The 22,084-nt window shown below is 37.0% G+C and overlaps 1 protein-coding gene across 5 annotated transcripts; it reads left to right on the top strand.

Moving 5' to 3' along the window:
* The first annotated feature begins 5,633 nt into the window (after positions 1–5,633).
* On the top strand, positions 5,634–20,166 carry LOC148851643 (protein GAMETE EXPRESSED 1-like). Of its 5 annotated transcripts, XM_088943581.1 has the most exons (10): positions 5,658–5,959; positions 6,951–7,515; positions 7,810–8,397; positions 8,491–8,617; positions 8,721–8,907; positions 8,995–9,151; positions 9,295–9,522; positions 11,140–11,202; positions 19,667–19,744; positions 19,827–20,166. In XM_088943581.1, exons 1-10 carry the CDS (start codon positions 5,719–5,721, stop codon positions 19,828–19,830), a joined length of 2,238 nt encoding a protein of 745 aa, XP_088799707.1. In that variant the 5' UTR covers positions 5,658–5,718; the 3' UTR covers positions 19,831–20,166. The 5 variants fall into 5 exon arrangements, with proteins under 5 accessions (XP_088799709.1, XP_088799707.1, XP_088799706.1 ...); XM_088943580.1 differs by having other exon boundaries at positions 19,667–19,939; XM_088943582.1 differs by lacking the exons at positions 19,667–19,744; positions 19,827–20,166 and adding an exon at positions 15,236–15,356.
* The last annotated feature ends 1,918 nt before the right edge of the window (positions 20,167–22,084 follow it).

Below are 22,084 nucleotides of genomic sequence, written 5' to 3'. Positions count from 1 at the left end.
CCAATTATAAATTTTAAAAACGTTTCATAAAATAGTAAAAATACTAAAAATAACATAAAAATGAGTTTGTCAAAGTTAATTAAAATTCCAAAATTGCAAAAAAAGGGTCCAACATGGACAAAATCCCTGTGAGTTAAAACCATGTCTCTGCTATCCTTTTTTCAATATTGATTTTTCTACTTTAACATCTGGTATTGCTCAAATAAAGCTCAAATTTATCATGGATTATAGAGTTTAGATGGAGTAGGAAAATAAAGTGCTCAACCCAGAGGGTCCCCTATAAGATAAATAGTCTGGATTTGCCACATCATCCCTCCACTTTGCAATGGCAGCAGCAGCAACAACAACAATAATGACAAAAATAAACCCTCCAACAGTTTGTTGACATTAGTGGTGTAACTGGTCTAATATCCTTCTTGAATAATTAAAAATCCAAATAAGTTATAACATACTAACATACAAATAACCCAATTTTGACAGAATAAGGAGGAGAAACTAAAATTGAAGGGGAGAGCAAAGGGAAAGGATGTTTAGAATTTCTTTGTTCACTTCTTTTCTATGTACAACCAATTTTCCATGTAAATGGATGAACAGGTCAATCTTGTCTTCCATTACCCCATAGCCTAGCAGTGGTGCTATGTTGACAAGTAGACCTGCACATGGGCTGGGCTTCTGGCTTGGTCCATGATTTATACTGTTCCATGCTCAGGCTTCAGGCAAGGCCCACAAATTTTGGCAAAAGTTCAACCCGAGCTCAGGTGCCAAGGGGAGTAACTTGGAGTATGGGCCAAGGTTGGGCCAAAGTCCAGACCAATTGTGCAGGGAGTCCAAGTTATCAAGGACCATGACAATCAAGCCAAGGATTTCTAGATTGAGACTAGCATAATCTCAAGCTGTGTTTGACTTAGGCCCAGAAAATATTAAGCTTCTGGTTTATTTGATTAGATTATGCATGTGTGTTTGTGTGTGCATGCTTAGAAAAAGTTTGCCCTTAACTAGCTTAAATTCTATTTCAAGCTAAAAGATTGTAGCCCATAACAGGCCCATTTATGGATCTAGCCCATTGGATGTGGCTTTTCCTGTGGTAATAACACTGCCCACTGAAATATTAACAGGGAAGGGAAGACTGCCTTTTACTCATGTGGCTAGAAAATGGATGAATGGCAAAAACATAGATGCATTGAAGAACCATCTATTTGAAAATTGAAATAAATATAATATGCATATCATCACTGAGATGGTTAATAAAAGAACCAGGGAAGAGATTAATTTAACATCAAAATGGGGGAAAAAGGAAGAAAAACAAGGAAAGCCAAATGCTATAAAGAATCAGTCTCTTTTGGGTTTTCCTATATCTTTTTTATCCAGGGGCAGATGATGTTTGGCCTATCCAAAACGTCCATTTGTCGAGGGAACATCTTAATTAAGTTGCCTATTTGGAGAAGATGGGCAAAACCCACACCAGTTAGGCCTACATCAGTTTTAAATAGATTGGATCCAAATTGAACTCCCACCCAACCCAATTAAGGAGATAGAGGTTTGGTTTGTTTATTTAGGGGGTTTTTGGTCTCTGGTTTTGATTGTTTTTCATTTGATTCTGGTTTTAGGAGTGCAAATTGGGTCGGGTCGGGTTGGCAATTTTGTGAAAATTTCAATGGGCCGGAAGCCCAACAAGAGCTCCTTTGAATTTTAAAAATTGCTTAATACTAATATACTACCCAAGTTGCATCTCCGGTTCAAGTAGGAGAGTCTTTGTGATGGACACATGTTTGGACTTGGGTGAGCATTCTTAGCCCCAAATGGCCCAGACCGCAAATGTTTGGACTTGGGTGTACGTCGAGTCCAGACCTGACCCAAAGTGTATGGGTCGAGTATTAACGTGGTAAGCCCATTATCCGAAAGTACTAAGCCCAGCCTGATCTAGTCTATATGATCGGTCGGTTTATTCCTCTTTCATCCACGTCGAGGACGACCCACGACCACGACCACGAGGAGAAACCGAAAGGTAATTATCTCTTTGTCTTTGTCTGTCTGTATCGAGTCTGGATCGCTCCTTACAGAGCGCACCTCACTCGGGCCTCACAGACCCACCCCACCATGATTAGGACCATTTCAGTACTTCGTGTGAGGTGCTCTTTGGAAAGAGCAGACCCAATTCATCTGTATTAGAGAAGAATATCTAAGGTGGCATTTGATAAATCTTAAAATTCAGATCTGAAAAGTTAAAAAGATATTAAATATGTCTGAAATCTAAAAAAAGGTATAGTTGTTTTTCTACTTTTTTGAGGACCAAAATCTATAAGTTTGTTTGTGTTAGATCAATCCTTTACCATCTGAAATTTATTGATTTTACTATTTTACCCTTAAAACATACAATTTGAAAAATGTTGAATTCAATTTACATTATCTCGTAAAAAATAATTTTCAACCTCAAAATAATATTGAAACAATACAAATAAAAAATAAATTAGTAATTATCAATTAATAAATAAATTGATTAAAATTAAAAAAATAATTAATGAAGTAATTAAAAATTACTAGTTAATAAAAATTATTAATAATTAATAAATAACACAAGTAAATTTAATAAAAAAATAATTAATGTTTATTAAAAAATATTTAAATAATTAATAAAAATAATTTATAATTAATAATTAATAAAAGCATTCTTATTTATTCACCAAACCACCACTACTGCTTGTTGCAGCGATGGTGGCGAGAAGACAGGGGGAGAGAGAAGATAGCAGCAGTGGCAATGGTGGGAAGACAGGAGAGAGAGAGAGAGAGAGAGAGAGAGAGTTGTTACAAGTTGCAGTGACAATGGCAAGAAGATCGGGCGCAGAGAGAGAGAGAGACTGAGATAGAGACAGAGAGACAGAGAGGTTGAATGTTTAGGTTTTCTGGGTTTGGGGGTATCAGGGGTAACTCGGGTCATTTACAAAAAATTTTAAAGATATTTTGGACATTGGACCAACTCTGAAACGTGTCTGAGCGTGTTAAGAGCTGGCCTAAGTTTATGATTTTCAGATTTGAAAATCAGTTTCAGACCTAATTTAAGAGGTACAACCAAACAAAGGGTAAAGTCTGAAAAATAGCATTTTCAAATTCAAACCTTAAAAAGTGCAATCAAACACAACTAAGTATCTAACAATTTTGGGGATTCCGTCCGGCTTCGTGGCACTATCTCTGTCTTTGCCGCACTACATTGTCTCCATCCAAGATGCACAAAACTTTCTGCATGCACCAATAAAAAGAGAACACGTCATATAAAGATGTCAGATGCATTTCAACTAACGGAGTCCAGACCTTAACGGACATCTAGACTCCAAAAACTATTAAATTTTGTTAAACCTGCCCAATCTCCTTTTGACTGTACTCTCTCTCTCTCTCTCTCCCCATTTCTTCTTCTCTCTTGCGCCGAATCAACAACCTAACCTTTTTATCGGTGCCGCCGCTGCAACTGATGATTGAACCACTGCTGCCACCGTCATTCTCAGACCGCAGGACAAAAATTGAACTCTCTCCCTATATTCCACTTGTATTTGACTTTATAACTCTCTATCGTTGAATGAAATCCATTTACTTAACAAAAAAAATCACAAATGGATCCACATAAGTCACAAGTCACAAATCACAATTGTAGCATAAATGAACTCTCAATAGAAGCATTGATATCAAGTATCATTCATTGAGAATCGATCAAGTCTTCAAGAAATCTGTTTTAAGCCAAATGCCAGTGATTAATTTTTGTTGCTTTGTGATTTACGGGTCAGCAAGATTTTGCCACCTCATGTGGCTACTATCGAATAGGATGAAGTAATTAATTTGATGGCACTTGTGGCAATTGATATGTTAACATGAGATAATGTAGCTGAAATATTTCATTTCTCAGAAAAAAATGTTTGACTTGAAACGAAAATACTGATTAAAGCATGTTTTTCTTTTTTTTTTTTACTCAAGAGTCATCATGCTGAGTTAAAAAAAAAAATGAAAATTTTTTATCAATCTTGAAGCTGGCCTTTTCTTTTTTCTTTTCTGGTAGATTCGTCTGCCTTGTCAGTTTAGTGATATATAATCACCTCCCCACCTTTAGGGATTTGAATTTACTTCTATTTGCTCAATGGAATCCTACTTGTCATCAAAGAATTGGAATGAATGTTCTTGAAACATTGAATCCACACCATGTATTGATGAAAGAAACAACTGAAACTGAATTGCAACAATAGAGAAGAGAGAGATTCAATCTTCAGGGCTGTTTTTGTTTGAAGTTACAAGGTTATGGATACAAAATGAATATGTCATCCATACATGATTCACCTTCTCGATTCATCAAAAATGAAAAAAAAAAAACACTACTCTACAATCAACCTGTTATCATTTTTCATTCCTTTTTCCCCTCTATTTACACATGGCACAAATACCTCCAACACATCTCCCCTCTCCCAATACAATAACATAAATCAAAGAAAGTCCTCCTAAACGTGTTTTTTCCCCAATGTGAATGAATATATATGCAGTTTTTTCTCTTAAATGCTGACCCAATTCGAACATAGAACTAAAGTCGCCAATGACCAAGAGCACATGCCTCTTCAACCACCAAGCCACTTATCACTTTTTGATAATAAAAGAAATACACTAACCTATAAACAATATATACTAATATTCAACAACTTCAACTATAAATTAAAAAAAAAAATTAATTAGTATTTTATGAACAATGGAATGAATAATTTATCAAATTTACATATATACCAAAAAATGATTTTTAATTTCAAGAAGTTTATACAAATAAAATTATCATTAATAGAATAATTATTTTAATACTTAAAATTTATAAATTTGCACATTATTTGTATATTCATTTTTCTTATAAATTATGAATTAATATTTTACTTTTCATTAAATAATACATTTACTATTTAAAAAATAAAAATATTATTTAGAAAATATTTGAGAATATAACATAAATTGAATTGGTCAATTATACTAATCTACATTTATATAAAAATAAAATAATTTTATATTTTAAAATTTTATAAAATAAAAATTTTAATAATAGAATAATTATTTTAGTAATTAAAATTTATGATTTTTTATAGATTTGATATATCTTCAAAATTTTATTAAATTTGATATACTTTAAGTTAAATTTATATATTTTTTTATAAATTATAAATTATTACTTTATATTTTATAATAACATATTTATTTTTTAAAAAATGAAAATATTGTTTAACAAACATTTGAGAATTGATTTTTTTTGTTAATGTTAAAAAGTAAAAATAATAAAATAAAAATATTGATATAGTAGTTCAAATAGAATAGTTGTATATATTTTGTATCTTAGACTTTAACATAAAATAAAATAATAATGGATTTGTGCATGTATTAATTTCTAAGAATCTATATAATATCTTAGATTCTTTATTGATGTATTAAAATTGCATAATATTTAGTATCTCGCTATATTAATTATAATATATTTCTTTGTATATACCATTAAAATATAAAACTTCTATATATTTATATATTATTTATAATTATTTTGACATTAAACTTAATATTATTAATATATTTATAAAAATTTCTATCTATTATCCGTATTTATATCCAAATTATCCGATAACGATACTGCTCTTGCTACTCCTCTCAAACACCTCTCAAACAACTACATTATTCCATGCTTAATCCCTAACCCTAACTCTTATACGAACGAAAATGGGGGATGAGAGCAAAAGCAGTACCATCTCTCTATGGTGGAGACAAGAAGCATGTTATCCTTGGCATCACCGTCGTAAGCGTCACCTTCGGTATGCCATGGTTTTTCAGGAACGGAGGAACAAAGCTTCAGTCTATCTTCAAGAGACAGAATTCGATCCGTTAATGTATAAATCCGATCGGATTTCAGATCGAACTATAGGATGTTGCAGATTTCTAATAGAATCGAAATTGGAGGAAGGTAAATCCGATCCGAGTCCGATCCGATTACAGCCTATCACTTTTTCGGAGGCTATCATTGGAAATCTGTTCCGCGTAACGACGGTTCGGACTTTCCTTTTACTTGGCACCCTTGAATTCTTTTAAAATCTGTCACTCTCAAATCCTTTTTCCAGATAACGACGGTTCGGAACCTTTCTTTTCTTGGCTCCCATGCTTTACTATCTACGTTCCTCTTTCTGATTCTCTCTCCGTTTACGTGTTCGCCGGTTCTCTCAATGCTTTGATTGAAGGAGTCTTGAGTCTCTTGACTCTTGTTCTGGAGAGAGACCCGCAAGTACTCTCTCTCTCTCTCCCCCCCCACCCCCCCAGACCAAAGTTTCTGCAACGATCAACAAGTTTTCTTGTTTTAATGGTTAATACCAAAAAATCATGGACTGTTTTGACAAATCCATAATTTACAATACAGGGCTAGCCATGAATTGCTGAAAGCAGGTTTACCATTGAACCCAGAAAAAAAAATCCTAATTTTCAAGGCAGGGTTACCATGGATTGTACTTGAATCTTGAATATCCTTGATTGATGAATGTTTTAGCCGTTTGAGACCATCTTAATCCATCATAATAGCGAACGTCCTCGATCCATGGCTTTTCATTTTTGAGTCGTCCTAATGGATGAAACAGTGCCAGGAAAAACATGGGTGCTGGTTCGGATTGGTTGTTCTTTCCCATCAATGAGAAAACTTCCAGCGCGAACCCGAGCCCGTTCACATCGACTTATGTACTTGTGTTTTTGCCATGCTTTTGCTAAGCCACAACTAGAAATTAGAAATACACAAGTGGGTTCATGGGTCGGGCCAAGGATCACCCGTTTCTCCTATTTCTTCAGTTATTTCTTTAAGTAGTTTATATCCAAACTTTGGTTTCTGTTGATATTCTTTCACATGATGATATTTTCGACATGACCATTTCACTACTATCACATAATACTAATTTCTTGAATGGCTAATGCAGGTTTTGATTTTATTTTTGGTGGGCTTTCCAAAAAAGTTGATTTTTGGTGGGAGATTCAAAACTACAAAGTGAGAAAGAGAGAGACAACACTCAAAATGATTCATCACATTTCTCATTTCCTGGTTTTTTTAGTACTGGTATCTCTTTCACCACACTGCCAGTCATGGGGTTGGTTCTCTTCTTCCACAACAACAACCCATCAGAATAATTACCCTTCAAAGATAGTGTCAGCCTCTGAATTCTCCATGGAGACTCTAAATGATAGAAAGGGAATTAAGTTGATTGAAAATGCAAGAAGCAAGTTGGTCAGTACTAATTCATGTTGGCAAAATGCTTATCGGAATCTCTTTGCTGGGTGCTCAGAAATTATTGCAGATAAAGAGAAGCAATCTAGACTTGCTTGGCATCTCAGTGATTGCTTCCAAAAGGATTCTGGAAGATCACCTTTCCCGTCCTGTGGTACTGGTACTCCCATGGTGAAATGCCTCAAGAATTTGGATGAGTTCACGCATAAAATTTACCTTGAATTCTTCCTTGAAACCAATTCTATCTGCCATCAGTTACAGTAAGTCATCTCTACCATGCTCTTTTTATCATGTTTTTCCATATGGGGTGCAATAAATCTAGCCAAACTATTGGGCAACTGGCCACAAAGGCTAGTAAGTTTCAGGCTATAAACAAACCTTGAGTACAGTGTCAGCAACTTTGGACATTATTTGGCTAACTAAGAGTTTATTTCTTGAAAATCATGCTTGGTCTTGGGCTCTTTTCAGGGGTAAATTCTAGTCCATTTCTACTTTACTTTTCTATGCAATCACATCTTCTAACCACTAATTGAATTTTGATTCTATTGTTCAAGGGCTGATGCATTCAAGCAAGAAACTGAGAGACTGGTTAATGATTTAAAGAGGTCTGCTGAAGTAGCAGAAGGCAAATTAGAAATTATAGAAGATATATCAGAGCAACTATTACAGAATTCAAACCAAATCCATGATTCATTAACTTCAATTGATACAAAAGCCCAACAAATAGTGCAGAAGTCAAAGGATGTTGAAGGCCAGATTGATGCTGTACTTAATCATTCAATAGCAATTTTTGAGCAATCGAAAGGAATTGCAGCTTCCCAATCAGAACTACAAGAAGGACAGGAAAAAATGAAGGATATATTGGAGGGAGGGATGGCAATGCTTCATGAATCTTACCAGAGTTTGGGTCAAGAAGTAGAGAAGCTGAGAAGTGAGACTGTAGAGATAGAGAGGGAGATAAATAAAGTTGGGGATTCAATGTCCTTGAAGATGAAGAATCTTCAAGACAAAGCTGATGATATCGGGGATATTGCAGGTTTATCATTGGATAAGCAAAAGCAACTTCTTGATGGACAGTTTGTAGCTCTTGAAGGCCTAGATTTCCTAACCAAATTTCAATCTCAAGCACTAGAAGAAAGCAGGTAATAAATAGGCCCAACTCCTTATTTCTGCTTATATAATCACAAAAATCTATGAACTTTATCTTAATTAGCCGTCCACTTTGAAATTTGCAGGGCAACACTACAGAAGCTAGCTGAATTTGGTCAAAAGCAACAAGAAGAACTTCTCCAACGTCAAGAACAACTCCAACAGGCCCATGATCATCTGGTTGAAAATTCAAGATCAATATTGGAAGCTCAGGTGTGTGTTCTCTCAGATTAACATGGTTCTTTGATAAAATTTATTAACCATTTTGAGCTATTTGTAATGGTAAGTCTCAGCTTGGTTCCATTTTTATCTACAGGAAGCTTTTGAATTGAAGCAAGCAAGCATGTTTATGGCTTTAGAGAAGCTCTTCATGCTGTACAATGCTATCTTACTTGAATCACGGTCAATTAAGACTTTCTTCTTTTACTCCTTTGCTATCTTTATCTTTTACATGCTCACTAGTGCAAAGCAAACTTATTGTGTGAGGCCAAGGCTTTATCTAGGTATGATTTCTTACATATATTTTTCAAAGTACAGTTATCCATAAAACTCATTGACACTGCTATTGAATGACTGGTTTTGTTCTTCAGGACTGTGTGTCACATTCTTGGTTGAACTTGTAGTAGTCAGACTTGGGGCTGATGACCTTGATCAGCAAACTTGGATTGCATCTAAAATATTAATGGCTAGATCATTGTTCCTAATGGTTGCTTCATTTCAGATACTGTACTCCATTTTCACTTACAGGTAAAATTTTGTGTATACCTTATCCTATAATAGGATGGAGAATGATATGTCCATTGTCCTATGTACTGGCTCGGGTGTGTATTTACTTATCCCATGTAATCAGTTGGATCTATTTCTGATGAGGATGGCGTTTAAATTTGCAGGGACTATGAAGTGTTAAATCATCAGTTGCTTTTGAAACTCATGGAAAAGATTAACAACATTGAAAGAAACAAATTATTTTCCTTGGAGGACACAGAGAGTGATGTGAACTTATCTTCATGGGTTGATACAGAATTACCAGAAGATGTCGATAATTGTGAAGACCCTGATTATACATTTCCAGAAGAAGTTGGAGAGAATTCGGTTATGACCACTTCAATTACAAGAAAGTATGATCTCCGGCCTCGCCGTCGAAGGGGCATTTAGTTATTTCTCTCTTTTTGGAAGAAGATTAAGCTTTTGAGTGATTTTTTAGCTGTTAAATAATGAAAAAAATAGTTATTCTTGATGTATTACTTCCTTTATGTAGTAAAAAAATGAAAGAATAATGAGGAATTTCACTAGAATCATGGACTGTTGAATACTATACTATATGGCATGGTTTTAAAAGGTGTCCGAGGTGAGGCAGCCAAAAAATCGCCTAGCCTCGGTAGCCTCTTCAAGATATTGCAGGGTGACAACCTCAGTTTCAGTGAGGCATTAAATTATTGAGGTGGTAGCCTCGAGTACTCTGGATATAAGGGTGTAAATTCCAATTTCTAACAGGGGTAAATATGTAAAAAGATGAAAAAGCATTAGGGACTTAGGGTGGGAATCAGACATATTGGGGTTTTCCCTCCTTTCTTCTTCCTGGTTCGAACTGAGAAGTGAGAACTGCAAAAGAACCACTCCAGTGCTCTCCTCAACTGCTCAACCCTCATTGAAACAGCGATCAAGGTGAGTTTTCCCTTTTTTTTTTCTTTCTTCTTTGACGAATAAAAAGAAACTTTTATTACTAAGATAAGACCTTACAAGCATCATCCCTTAGAGAGGCACGGGATGCTACCTCTCTATAAAAAGCAAAGAAAAATTACAACTGAGCCCAAAACAAATTATCCCTATTCACCCCTTGCTTAGCCAATGCATCCACCATCCCATTTTCTGATCTCCTCACCCATTGTATCCTGAGATTCATGTTTCTAGTAAGCCACTTAAACTTCTTCATTTCATTCCTGTAGCACCCATTTGCAATCTGCACTCCTTGTACTGCTGCAAGCAACTCTGCTTTGAGAGAGTGACCCAAACCCATGGGGCCTGAGAATGGAGCTACAGTTTGACCTTCTAAATCTCTGAATACCCCTCCAATACCTGAGGGGCCTGTATTACCTTGACTGCTCCCATCAAAGTTCAGTTTCACAAAACCTTCAGTTGGAGGTATCTAATGCATGTCCACACTTTCCTTTCTAGAGGAGCTTTTGGCAATTGCTTCCCAGTTCCTCCAGTTAATTTTCTTAAATCATAATTTTCTATGGTTAATTTGCTTCAGTTAATTGGTTCCTTAGTTTTACATAATTATAAAAGTTTAAAAATTAAAACTGGGGCTATGGTTATTTTGAATGCTTTTTTATACCATGTTTTGATCTTTAATTAGGCTTGAAGCCTTGAAACTGGATTTTTAGTTGAAATATTGGTAATTTTTTTTATTAATTTGGGAATTGGAGAACTTGCTTATACTAATAGGAACAAATTCTGGTTAGATTTTCATAACAGTCGACTAACCAAATTATCAATGACCAAGGTAAGTTCTTCCTGTTCTTATTTCCTAAATCATAATTTTCTATGGTTAATTTGCTTCAGTTAATTGGTTCCTTTAACTGGATGAACATGTTTGCTATGCCTTTCTTGCTAGTTGGTGCTTTTAATGAAAGTGTGCCTACAAATTTAAAATTTTAAATGTTTTGCCTAGTTCTTTTGGTAGAAAATCTACTAATTATAGGAAATACACTTCTATTGTAATTTTTTTGTAGGAATTTGCAATTTTGGAACTTCAAGGATTCATATTTTGTAAATTGGCTATTGGGTTGTGTCAGGTGTGTTCTTGATCCCATCATTTCATAAGAGTAATCTTGGAAAAATTTGAGCACACAATTAACGGTTATTGGAATATTATACATTAAATAAGTCACACATAATTTCCATTGGCTAATTCTGCCCTACGAACACAACATTTCTTCTAGGTGAAGACAAAGAAAAGCTCTCATTTTCATGGAAATTTCACTTCTTTGTGTTATAAGATCTATTTCTTATTCAATGTTTCTTTTTGAAATTCATTTCTACAGTTCATATTTTCAGTTTTTATCTATTTTGTCGTTCCAAATAAGATTCTACAGCTGTTCGTATGATCTGGGAAGTTATCAGGTCTAGTCCACCGTATCACTACACTCCCCCTCAAGTTGGGAATAGTTGGTTGATCATTCCCAACTTTTCTCATACGCAATCCCTAGTTCCTCAAGAAGAGATCTCAGCCATAACACTTCAGCCACATCATGAGCCATGGACCTGTATTATCAACACATCCGGCCCAATCAGCATCAGTATACACCTCGATTTTCATGTGACCATTGTTTTTAAAGAGTATACCACGACCTAGACATCTCTTCAAGTAAGCAAGGATTCTTTCCACAACCAATAGATGAGTGGTTCTAGGAGAATGCATGTATTTGCTGGCAACACTAACAACATAGGAGATGTCAGGACAAGTAAACATGGATAAAGGAGCTTTCTGACTAATCGTTGGTACATGTCTTTCTCTTCAAGAGGCTCACCTCCTTCGGAACTTATCTTATGATTCAATTGAATAGGTGTGTCTACTGGTTTAACTCCTAGTTTCTCAGTGTCCTCAAGGAGATCAAGGACATATTTCCTCTGTGAAATGAAGATACCATGTCTAGAGCGGGCCACTTCAATTCCCAAGAAATATCACAGGTCACTAAGGTCTTTCACTTCAAATTCCTTATTAAGCGTTTGTTTGAGAGAATCAATCTCATCAGCATCACAATCGGTCACAACAATGTCGTCAGCATACACTGCAAGAAGGGTGAGAGAAGCGCCATTTCTCTTAATGAAGAGAGTGTGATCGGAGTGGGCCTGTACATAACCAAAACTTTCACGAGTCAATCTAAATCTGTCAAACCAGGCTCTTGGAGATTGTTTTAAACCATATAGGGCCTTTTGCAATTTGCAAACTTTCTTTCCTATAGCTTCATCAACTCTAATGTTATTCATCTTAGCAAACATTCTTTCCCTATACCCCTTTGCAACTAGCCGAGCTTTATACCTTTCACTGAGCCATCTGCATTATGCTTCACAGTGAACACCCATCTGCACCCAATTGGTTTCTTCCCTTCTGGCTTGTCAATTATCTCTCGGGTCTTATTTTTAACGAGAGTACCCATCTCTTCCTCCATTGCATTCTTCCACTCAGGTACCACAAGAGCTTCTTGGATAGACCTAGGAATAGATATAGCAGAGATAGTGCACCGACGCTTACCCTCCGCAAGGGATTAAACTCTCAACTCTTTACACCTCTGACAAGGAACCTCATTACACAATTCTCCTTCAAGAATAGGAATAGGCAGAGGAACTTCAAGACAAGGACTATCCCTCTCACTATTTTCCTCCTGAGAAGAAGCACGAGGATCATAACAGTAATATCCCTTTTGATTCTGTGCATAACCAAGGAATATACATTTAGCAGCCTTAGGATCAAACTTAGAACGATAATGTCCCAAAATTTGAACAAATCTTTCCCATGATGCAATAATGAAAAAGGAGCTTTCATATCCAAAACATGGGAAGAGACTCGATTGATAAGATACACAGTTGTATTAATAGCATCCCCCCAAAAACGAATGGGAACATTAGAATTCAGCATAATGCTTCTTGCAACTTCCAGGATATGCCTATTTTTTCTCTCAACCACCCCATTTTGTTGAGGTGTATGAGGACAACCCCATACTCAAGAAATAAGGTGGGAACCTCATCTAGAGAACGCATAAGATAAACCCATGAGAAATGGGAGTAATCATCAACAAACAATAAGAAATACTTACTCTCCCCCCCGGTACCAGAAATATGATATGGCCCCCACACATCAGTATGGAGGATCTATAATGTTTTGCAAGCTCACAATTCCCACACTTCAAAAAAGACATTTGAACTGACTTAAACAAAGTAGGAAACAAGTTTTTTAAAGACTCAAAAGGTAAATGACCTAAACGATTATGCCAAAGCATAATCTGACTCATAGGCTGAGAAACAAAATACTTCGCAAGTCTTTTATCACTTCCAGGTGGGTACTCGGTCAAGTAGATTCCATTCATCTCATGGCCAGTCCCAATCACCTTCCTTGTCACCAGATCCTAGAAAATATGATGGTCAAGAGAAAAGGTTATTGAGCAATTCTGGCTTCTTGTAAGACTACTCACTAAAAGTAAATTAGTGCTAAGCTTAAGTACATGCAAAACTGAGGACAAGGTAATGGCATTAGAGACTGATGTTTCCCTTGCCAGAAATAGGAACAAGGGGAGCTATCAGCTATGGATATTTTGTTAAGGCCTCCAAAGAAGTAGACCAAGGTCCCAGAAGGGAAGAACCAGCTGATGTAACAGCTGCATTTGCATTTCCCTTCTTATTCTCGAGTCTTTCTAGTACAAGATTGTGATGAAACTTCTAGCAAGTGTCTTTCGTGTGCCTAGGTTTTTTGCAATACTCACAAAATATACATTTCTTTCCTTCTATTTATTTGAATTTTGAGATTATGGCAGACAAGAAATCAGTAGTTATGTCGGATGTTGTTCCATTGATGTCAAAAATAACTGAGCATAAGATTAATGGCTCTAATTATCTGGATTGGAGTAAAACTGTTCAACTATATTTACTGAGTATTGCTATGGATAACCATTTGACTGATGACCCTCCTAGTGATGACTCGAGAAAGTCTTGGTTGAGGGAGGATGCTCATTTGTTCTTGCAGATACGTAACTCCATTGAAAGTGAGGTGGTGGTTTAGTCACTTACTGTGAATTTGTTAAGGAATTAATGAACTATCTAGAGTTCTTGTACTTCGGAAAGGGGAATATTTCCCGCATTTATGATGTCTGCAAAGCCTTTTACAGGGCGGACAAAGACGATAGATCTCTTACAAGCTATTTCATGGATTTCAAGAAAACATATGAAGAACTTAATATGTTGCTTCCGTTTAGTACTGATGTGACTGTTCAACAAGCTCAGCATGAAAAGATGGCTGTTATGAGTTTTTTAGCCGGCCTCCCTTCTGAATTTGAGACTGCTAAATCTCAGATTCTTTCCAGTTCAGAGATCTCTTCTCTACAAGATGCTTTCAGTAGGGTCCTTCGTACAGAAAGTTCTCCACCTGTTCAGCCTAGTAGTGCCCTTGTCAGCTGCAATAATACATCTGAATTGAATTAGGGAGACAACAATACAAAAGTGGTAGTGGTAGTAAAGGGACAGGATCCAACAATTATGACAAGTCAGGTAACCATGACAGGAATACTAATACTCATGGACAGGAGTCAGGAGAGATAGTGTGTCATTACTGTCATAAGCCAGGACATATGAAGTGGGGTTGCAGGAAGTTGCAGAATAAGAAAACTCAGTTTTCCCATATTGCATCCACCACAGATACTTCTAAGAAGTCTGTCATGATATCTGCAGATGAATATGCCAAATTTGCTCAGTACCAAGAATCATTGAAACCTCAATCTACTCCTGTTACTGCCATCGTCGAGTCAGATAAACCCAATACATGTCTTGTTTCCTCCTCTTCAAAATGGGTCATTGATTCTGGAGCTACAGATCATATGACAGGTAATTCAAGTCTGTTTCTACCTTTCAGTCTCATAAATCTACCTCTCCTATTACTTTAGCAGATGGATCAACATCTTGTGTTATTGGATCTGCACAATTAGTCCAACACCATCACTTCCTTTGTCATCTGTTCTTTGTTTACCTCAGTTATCATTTAAATTAATTTCTGTTAGCAAACTCACTCGTACCCTTAATTGTTGTGTCTCATTTTTTCCTGATTATTGTTTATTTCAGGATCTTACGATGAAGAAGATTATTGGTAAAGGACATGAGTCTGGAGGTCTCTACATCCTTGATACACAAGTTCCAAGATCCATAGCCTGTTCTGGAGTTGTAACCCCTTTTGAAGCACATTGTCGGTTGGGCCACCCCTCTCTCCATGTGTTAAAGCAAATTTGTCCTCAATTTCAGAGTTTGTCGTCATTAAATTGTGAGTCTTGTCAGTTTGCTAAACACCATCGTCTTAATTCGAGTCCTAGAGTCAATAAACGAGCTAGTGCTCCTTTTGAGTCCGAGTCCAGTTGAGTCTAAAATTGGGTTTAAGTATTTTATTACTTTTGTTGATGATTACTCTCGTATGACATGGTTATATTTAATGAAAAATCGTTCTGAGGTGTTTTCTCATTTTTCTGCCTTCTGTGCTGAAGTTAAAACTCAATTTAATGTTTCTATACAAATATTGAGAAGTGATAATGCTAAGGAGTACTTGTCAGAATCCTTTCAAACTTACATGCTTCAGCATGGGATCTTCATCAAACTTCTTGTGTAGATACAGCATCTCAAAATGGGGTTGCTGAATGGAAAAATAGACACCTTCTGGAAACAGTAAGAACTTTGTTATTTCAAATGATGGTTCCTAAACCTTTTTGGGCTGATGCAGTTTCCACAGCATGTCTCTTGATTAACCGTATGTCTTTGTTTGTTCTTCAGGGTAAGACTCCTTATCATGTTCTGTTTCCAAATAAAACAATGTTTCCTATTGAGCCTAGGGTATTTGGGTGTACATGCTTTGTTCGGGATGTTCGTCCTCGGGTTACCAAACTAGATCCAAAATCTTTGAAGTGTGATTTTCTTGGGTATTCTCGTGTTCAAAAAGGGTATAGATGTTATTGTCCTACTCTTCACAGATATCTTGTGTCAGCTGATGTTAATTTTCTAGAAGATAAACCTTTCTTTCCATCTACTCCTCATTCAAGTCAGGGAGAGGATGATGATTTGTTAATATATATTGCCACATCATCTGTCCTATTGAATCTGCTCCTGCTAGGCCTAAGCCACCTATAGTACAGGTTTATTCTTGGCGACCAACCCCTCTAGATCCATGTCCTGCACCAGCTCTTTCGTCGTCGGATTCAGTCTCAAATGATCCAGTACCTTCGTCATCAGAACCAGTCTCTAATGATGATCTTCCTATTGCTCTTTGTAAAAGTAAGAGTAAGTGTACTTATCTAGTGTCTTCATTTGTGTCTTATAATCATTTGTCGTCATCTTCTTGTTCTTTTATTGCATCTCTTGATTCTATCTCTGTTCCTAAGACTGTTAAAGAAGCCCTTTCTCACCCTGGATGGCGTAATGCTATGATTGAGGAGATGAATGCTTTAGAGGACAATGGTACTTGGACCTTGGTAAATTTACCTGCAGATAAGAAGGCTATTGGGTGTAAATGGGTGTTTACAGTTAAAGTCAATCCTGATGGGCCCATTGCCTGATTGAAAGCCCGTCTTGTTGCTAAAGGATATGCTCAGACTTGTGGAGTGGATTATTCTGATACCTTTTCTCCTGTTGCTAAACTTACTTCTGTCAGGTTTATTTCTATGGCAACTACTTATAATTGGCCTCTTCATCAGTTAGACATCAAGAATGCTTTTCTTCATGGGGAACTTCAGGAGGAAGTTTATATGGAGCAATTGCCTGACTTTGTTGCTCAGGGGGAGTATGGGAAAGTTTGCTATCTTCATAAGTCTCTGTACGGGTCGAAACAGAGTCCTCGTGCCTGGTTTGGAAAGTTTAGTCAGGCGGTCGAGAATTTTGGTATGAAGAAAAGTAAGTCTGATCATTCTGTTTTCTTCAAGCACTCTGCTGCTGGCATTATTTTGTTAGTTGTGTATGTGGATGATATTGTCATTACTGGGAGTGATACTACGGGGATTTCATCCCTTAAATCCTTTCTCCACACTCAGTTTCATACCAAAGATTTGGGAATGTTGAAATACTTCTTGGGTGTTGAGGTAACAAGAAGCAAGAAGGGAATATTCTTATCTCAAAGGAAATATGTACTTGACTTGTTGTCTGAGACGGGAAAGTTGGGAACTAAGCCATGTAGCACTCCAATGGTTCCTAACTTGCAGCTTACAAAAGATGGTGAATTATTTGAAGATCCTGAGAGATATAGAAGATTGGTTGAAAAGTTGAATTATCTTACTGTAACTCATTCGGATATTGCGTATTCAGTTAGTGTGGTGAGTCAGTACATGTCCTCTCCAACAGTTAATCATTGGACAACTGTAGAACAAATTTTGTGCTACTTAAAAGGAGTACCTGGGTGAGGAATTTTGTATGGAAATCATGGTCATACTGGAATTGAATGTTTTTTCAGAGGCTGAATGGGCAGGATTCAAGGAAGATCGAAGGTCTACTTCAGGCTATTGTGTATTTGTTGGAATGAATCTAGTTTCATGGAAAAGCAAGAAGCAAAATGCTGTCTCACGTTCGAGTGCAGAATCGGAATATAGAGCTATGGCCAAGTCTGTGTGTGAAATAATGTGGATATATCAACTTCTGACTGAAGTAGGTCTTAAAACTTCAGTACCAGCCAAGCTGTGGTGTGATAACCAAGCTGCTCTTCACATTGCATCTAATTCTGTTTTTCATGAACGAACTAAGCATATCGGGATTGATTGCCATTTTGTTCGTGAAAAGATTCAGCAAGGTTTGATTTCCACAGGTTATGTGAAAACAGGAGAACAACTAGGAGATATCTTCACGAAGGCTCTTAATGGGGTTAGGGTTGATTATCTTTGTAACAAGCTGGGCATGATTAATATCTATGCTCCAGCTTGAGGGGGAGTGTTACAGACTGTATAATTAAAATAGGAAGTAAATACTAGGGAGATATGATTTACCTTGATTGTAGGACTGATTTGTAGGAATTTGATTAGTCTTCTTTCCTAACATAGAATTTGTAAATTGTATATATACATACGAGATTGATGAATAATATAACAAATTCTTCTTCCTCTGTTTACTCTTGCATTACACACAAGATAATTTTCTTGAATCCATTTTGCATAGGAAAGGTCTTCCTTGGTGTCTCCAGTCACATAGCCTAAACCATCAAACCTGATTGTGGTAATCTGAAAAGGGTTGTTACCAGTCATACTAACAGCCCTTTCAGCACCTTCTCCAGTAGGTTTCTGTTCACTCCCAAAGAACTCCATGCTGGGCTCAACACAGAGAAGAAAAAGAACACACTAAACCCTACCTCCTCTTTACAAAACTTCAGGAGAGTTGAAAAGACTACCCAGAAACTTCCGGGCGGCACCTTCAATATGAGATTTTAACCCTAAATCTCACCTCAATTAAGTTTTCTCTGATTCTTCCTAACTGCTGGGCAATCTCCAAGAACAGAAGTGTCCTGGGAAAGCTTTGAACTCCACCAATCTCCAAGAATCAGGCCACGAAGAGAACAGAAATTTTAGGTTGATAAATAACCCAGAAATCGAAAGAGAAGAAAAGAGAAGAAAAGAGAAGAAGAATAGGAGAGGAATGGGGGCAGAATGTTCTATTACTGCCGCCCTAAGCAGTATTATTTATATGTGTTTAACATAACATTAGGTAATAGGATAAAAATGCCCTGCTACCTATAACAGTACAAGAAAGCAAGCATAAAGCAAAAATAAGCAACAAAAAACTGAACTTATGGGACCACAAGTAACAGGTTTTCTAAGAAGCAACAATTGGATGGGATGACAAATGAAGGTACATGATCAATGATATGGTGGTGATGTGAGGCATCTAACAGCCCTTTCATCACCTTCTGGAGGCTCACGTGCATGAGGCACATGAGGCATACGCCTCCCACACCTTTTAAAGCATTGAGCAAAAGTAACCATTTGCATATTTTCATAATGTTTTTTTCCTTGCTTGTGCAATGTTTCTTCATAAAAAATCAGTTTTTTAGTGGGTATGATTCTTGAGCCCAGGCACCCATTTTGTTGGGTCTCAAGCTGCATATTCCAATTTGGCATGCATCACAAACCCCCGAACAAGCATTAAAATTTATCCCAAAATATCTGCTTCCTATTCTCACCCATTTAACAGTAACATTCCCTTGTTAAACATTCAATTTCCTGGATCTTGTGCCTGTAAATCCAAGGCATTTGGCTTTGAAATTTTGTCCAGGAAATAACCACCTGGGAGTAATCTCCTTGCTCTACAAGACCCGAGTTTAGTGCTAGTAACTTCTGAATCTTGAAAGATATCCTACCCCCTAAACTAGCCCTTCGCTTATGGAGGATGAGATTAGTTGCATGCATTAACAAGATGCCAAATATGACTAATTTTTTATTTTTTCCTCTATCTTGTCTTGTTATAAGGCAATATATGTGAATGAGCTAAAGATCTCTGCATGCTACTTGAATTCTTTTTGTCCTTCCTCTACAACAGTTGGGAGTGCTTTAAATGGGGCAAGCCTGGGCATTTCCCAAGGGAGTGTCCATCTGGTGATGGGGTGAGAAGCAGAAGGTATGGAACATTTACTGTTATTTGCCAATTCATAATGATTAATGTGGGAGTTCATAGTGCTGTATTTTGTTTGGTATTTCAGCTAGGATAAGCAGAAGAGTTGTAACTTGTGTTCTAACAGATGCTGAGTACAATGTTTTGGTCAGATGGGGTCCTATGCTTTCTGACATGTAACTTGAGTTCGGATTCTCCAGTCTGGTTTTTAGGGAGAATTGATGGTGATAACAGCACATGTTGTATGATATCTGATTCCACTGAATAATTATTTGAGGCTGGTCACTATGGGGAGTCTGCTTCTCATCTGAGAATGGAGGTGGGCCTTAGAATAACCATAGAGAGGAATCCTTGGGAGGAATCGGCATAATGTTTATTCTTGTGTCCGATTTGTTTCATCATCATTGAAAAAAATTTAATCATTTTAACCTTTTTGTCTGGCTACAAATTGGCCTTAGGGTTGCATCCAAAACGTAGCTTGGGCCTCAAAAAAAAAAAGAAAAGGTTCTAATGGGGGCTAGCAAGGATCCAGTCGTCTTTGTGGACACTGGGTAGTCTGGAACTCTGGATGCATCCATATTCCATTGACTCGGCATTCTTCTCTAGGAAGTAGGGTATGGTATGACCCCTTCCAGGTTCCAGCCCTTCCGTCAGATTTGACATTGTGGCCAGGGCCTAAGTTAAGAATGTGATGGTAGACGAAGACATGTACCGACATAAGGCCAAATGGGAGTTTGTAAGACAAGGCCTTCTGACCTGCTTAAGATGGGATTCATCGCATCACAAATTCACAAATGGATTAAGTCATTTTCCAATCTTGGATTTGAGTGGTTGAATACTTGAATGATGTTGTTTTATCAATATGCCATCATAGCTATACTGCCAAAAACAAGCACATCCAAATGATATTCAAGGCAAGATAAGACATGTCTGGCAATGAAGGATTAGGGGAGGAAAATAATCATCACTGAACTTTCTAACTTAAACCATTCTGAGCTGGTTATCTGGTACACAATGAGGTTTCTATCAGACTTCCGGATTATTGCTTGGCTCTGTGTGTCCTCATGCACAATTGTCTCTCTTTCAAAACCTTATGCCGGACCCGCAGGCACCTGCACTTATTTTCTCTCAGATACAGTTGTACCAGCGTACCGATCCTGGTACCATTTGGCCCAGTCTGAGATTCCCAAGTAAGAGGAGTTATCAGACTTTAAGACGCGAGGCATACCCACTAGCAGCTAGATTTCGAGGTGCTTCATTGAACTAGAAAGCAGCTCTTGCAGTTCAAAAACCATTGAATTTTCTACTTCTTGTACTGTGCATTTCATAAGGTTAAAGAATGTGTGTATGGGGGAGAGAGAGAGAGAGAGAGAGCATTCATTTGGCTCTTAGCATTAGATAATCTAAGAACAGATCTTTGGCTGTCTGGTTTTACTGTTTTAGCAGTTTGAAATTGTTTCTGGCTTTTGGCTTACATGTGAACTTGAATCACCTGATTATTTTTAAATCACAATAGAATTGCCACATGCAATCCATTATACAAACATTAAACCCACATCATCAAAGACAAAATTTGGAAATCCAGAACAGAAGAGTGAAAAAAACAATAGGGAAAAGTATGGAGACACACGAGGCAGAATTCTGAATTCCAGCCCCCCCCCCCCTTACAACTAGCCCCGTCCTCTATAAACCACATCCTGCCTATGAATTTGGCATCAATTCACGGTCAGGATGCATTCCCCTGTACTTTGGGCCTAGTAAATTCTGAGCTGGACTGATTTGTACTTCTCCCAAAAAAATATTGAAGATTGCAGATTTATTCTTATCTTCATTACCAAAAGTGTATATTTCAACTTTTTCCTTCATGATACAAGTTGTAAAGCAATGAGATCAAAACGGCCCAAGAATGGCTCCACATGTTCCCCAGTCCACCCTCCATGCATGTGGGAGGATTTAGTCAGCTAGACAGTTACCTCGTTGCTGGTCAACTGTACCGATATCACAATATTACAAAGCCTACGAGTGTTTCTTGAACAGACACTAGAGATAGAGAGCTTATGTAATGGCATTAAATGGGTCCATGTTTTCCAGCAATGAAATATGGGTTTCCCAAGTAAATTCATTAAAACAACCAATTTTCAAGGAATTGAAATTCTTCTGGATAATTCAACGCATCTGGTGGACGTAGGTTCATAGTGGGATTTTTCATTTTTGTAGAACCAACCTTTTTCTCCACCACCGCTAGTGTTGTACTCCATGAACAGGCCAGAGTCCAGAGAGAAAGAGAGATTATTTTGTGTTCAAATAGAAAGATTCATTGTCTGGGAATTCAATCCAGAGAAGATG

This window comes from Nelumbo lutea, chromosome 5 (genome assembly GCF_056320005.1).
Source record: "Nelumbo lutea isolate HS-2025 chromosome 5, American lotus-T2T, whole genome shotgun sequence".
NCBI classification, from domain to species: domain Eukaryota; kingdom Viridiplantae; phylum Streptophyta; class Magnoliopsida; order Proteales; family Nelumbonaceae; genus Nelumbo; species Nelumbo lutea.
This window is presented reverse-complemented; position numbering and strand designations above follow the sequence as displayed.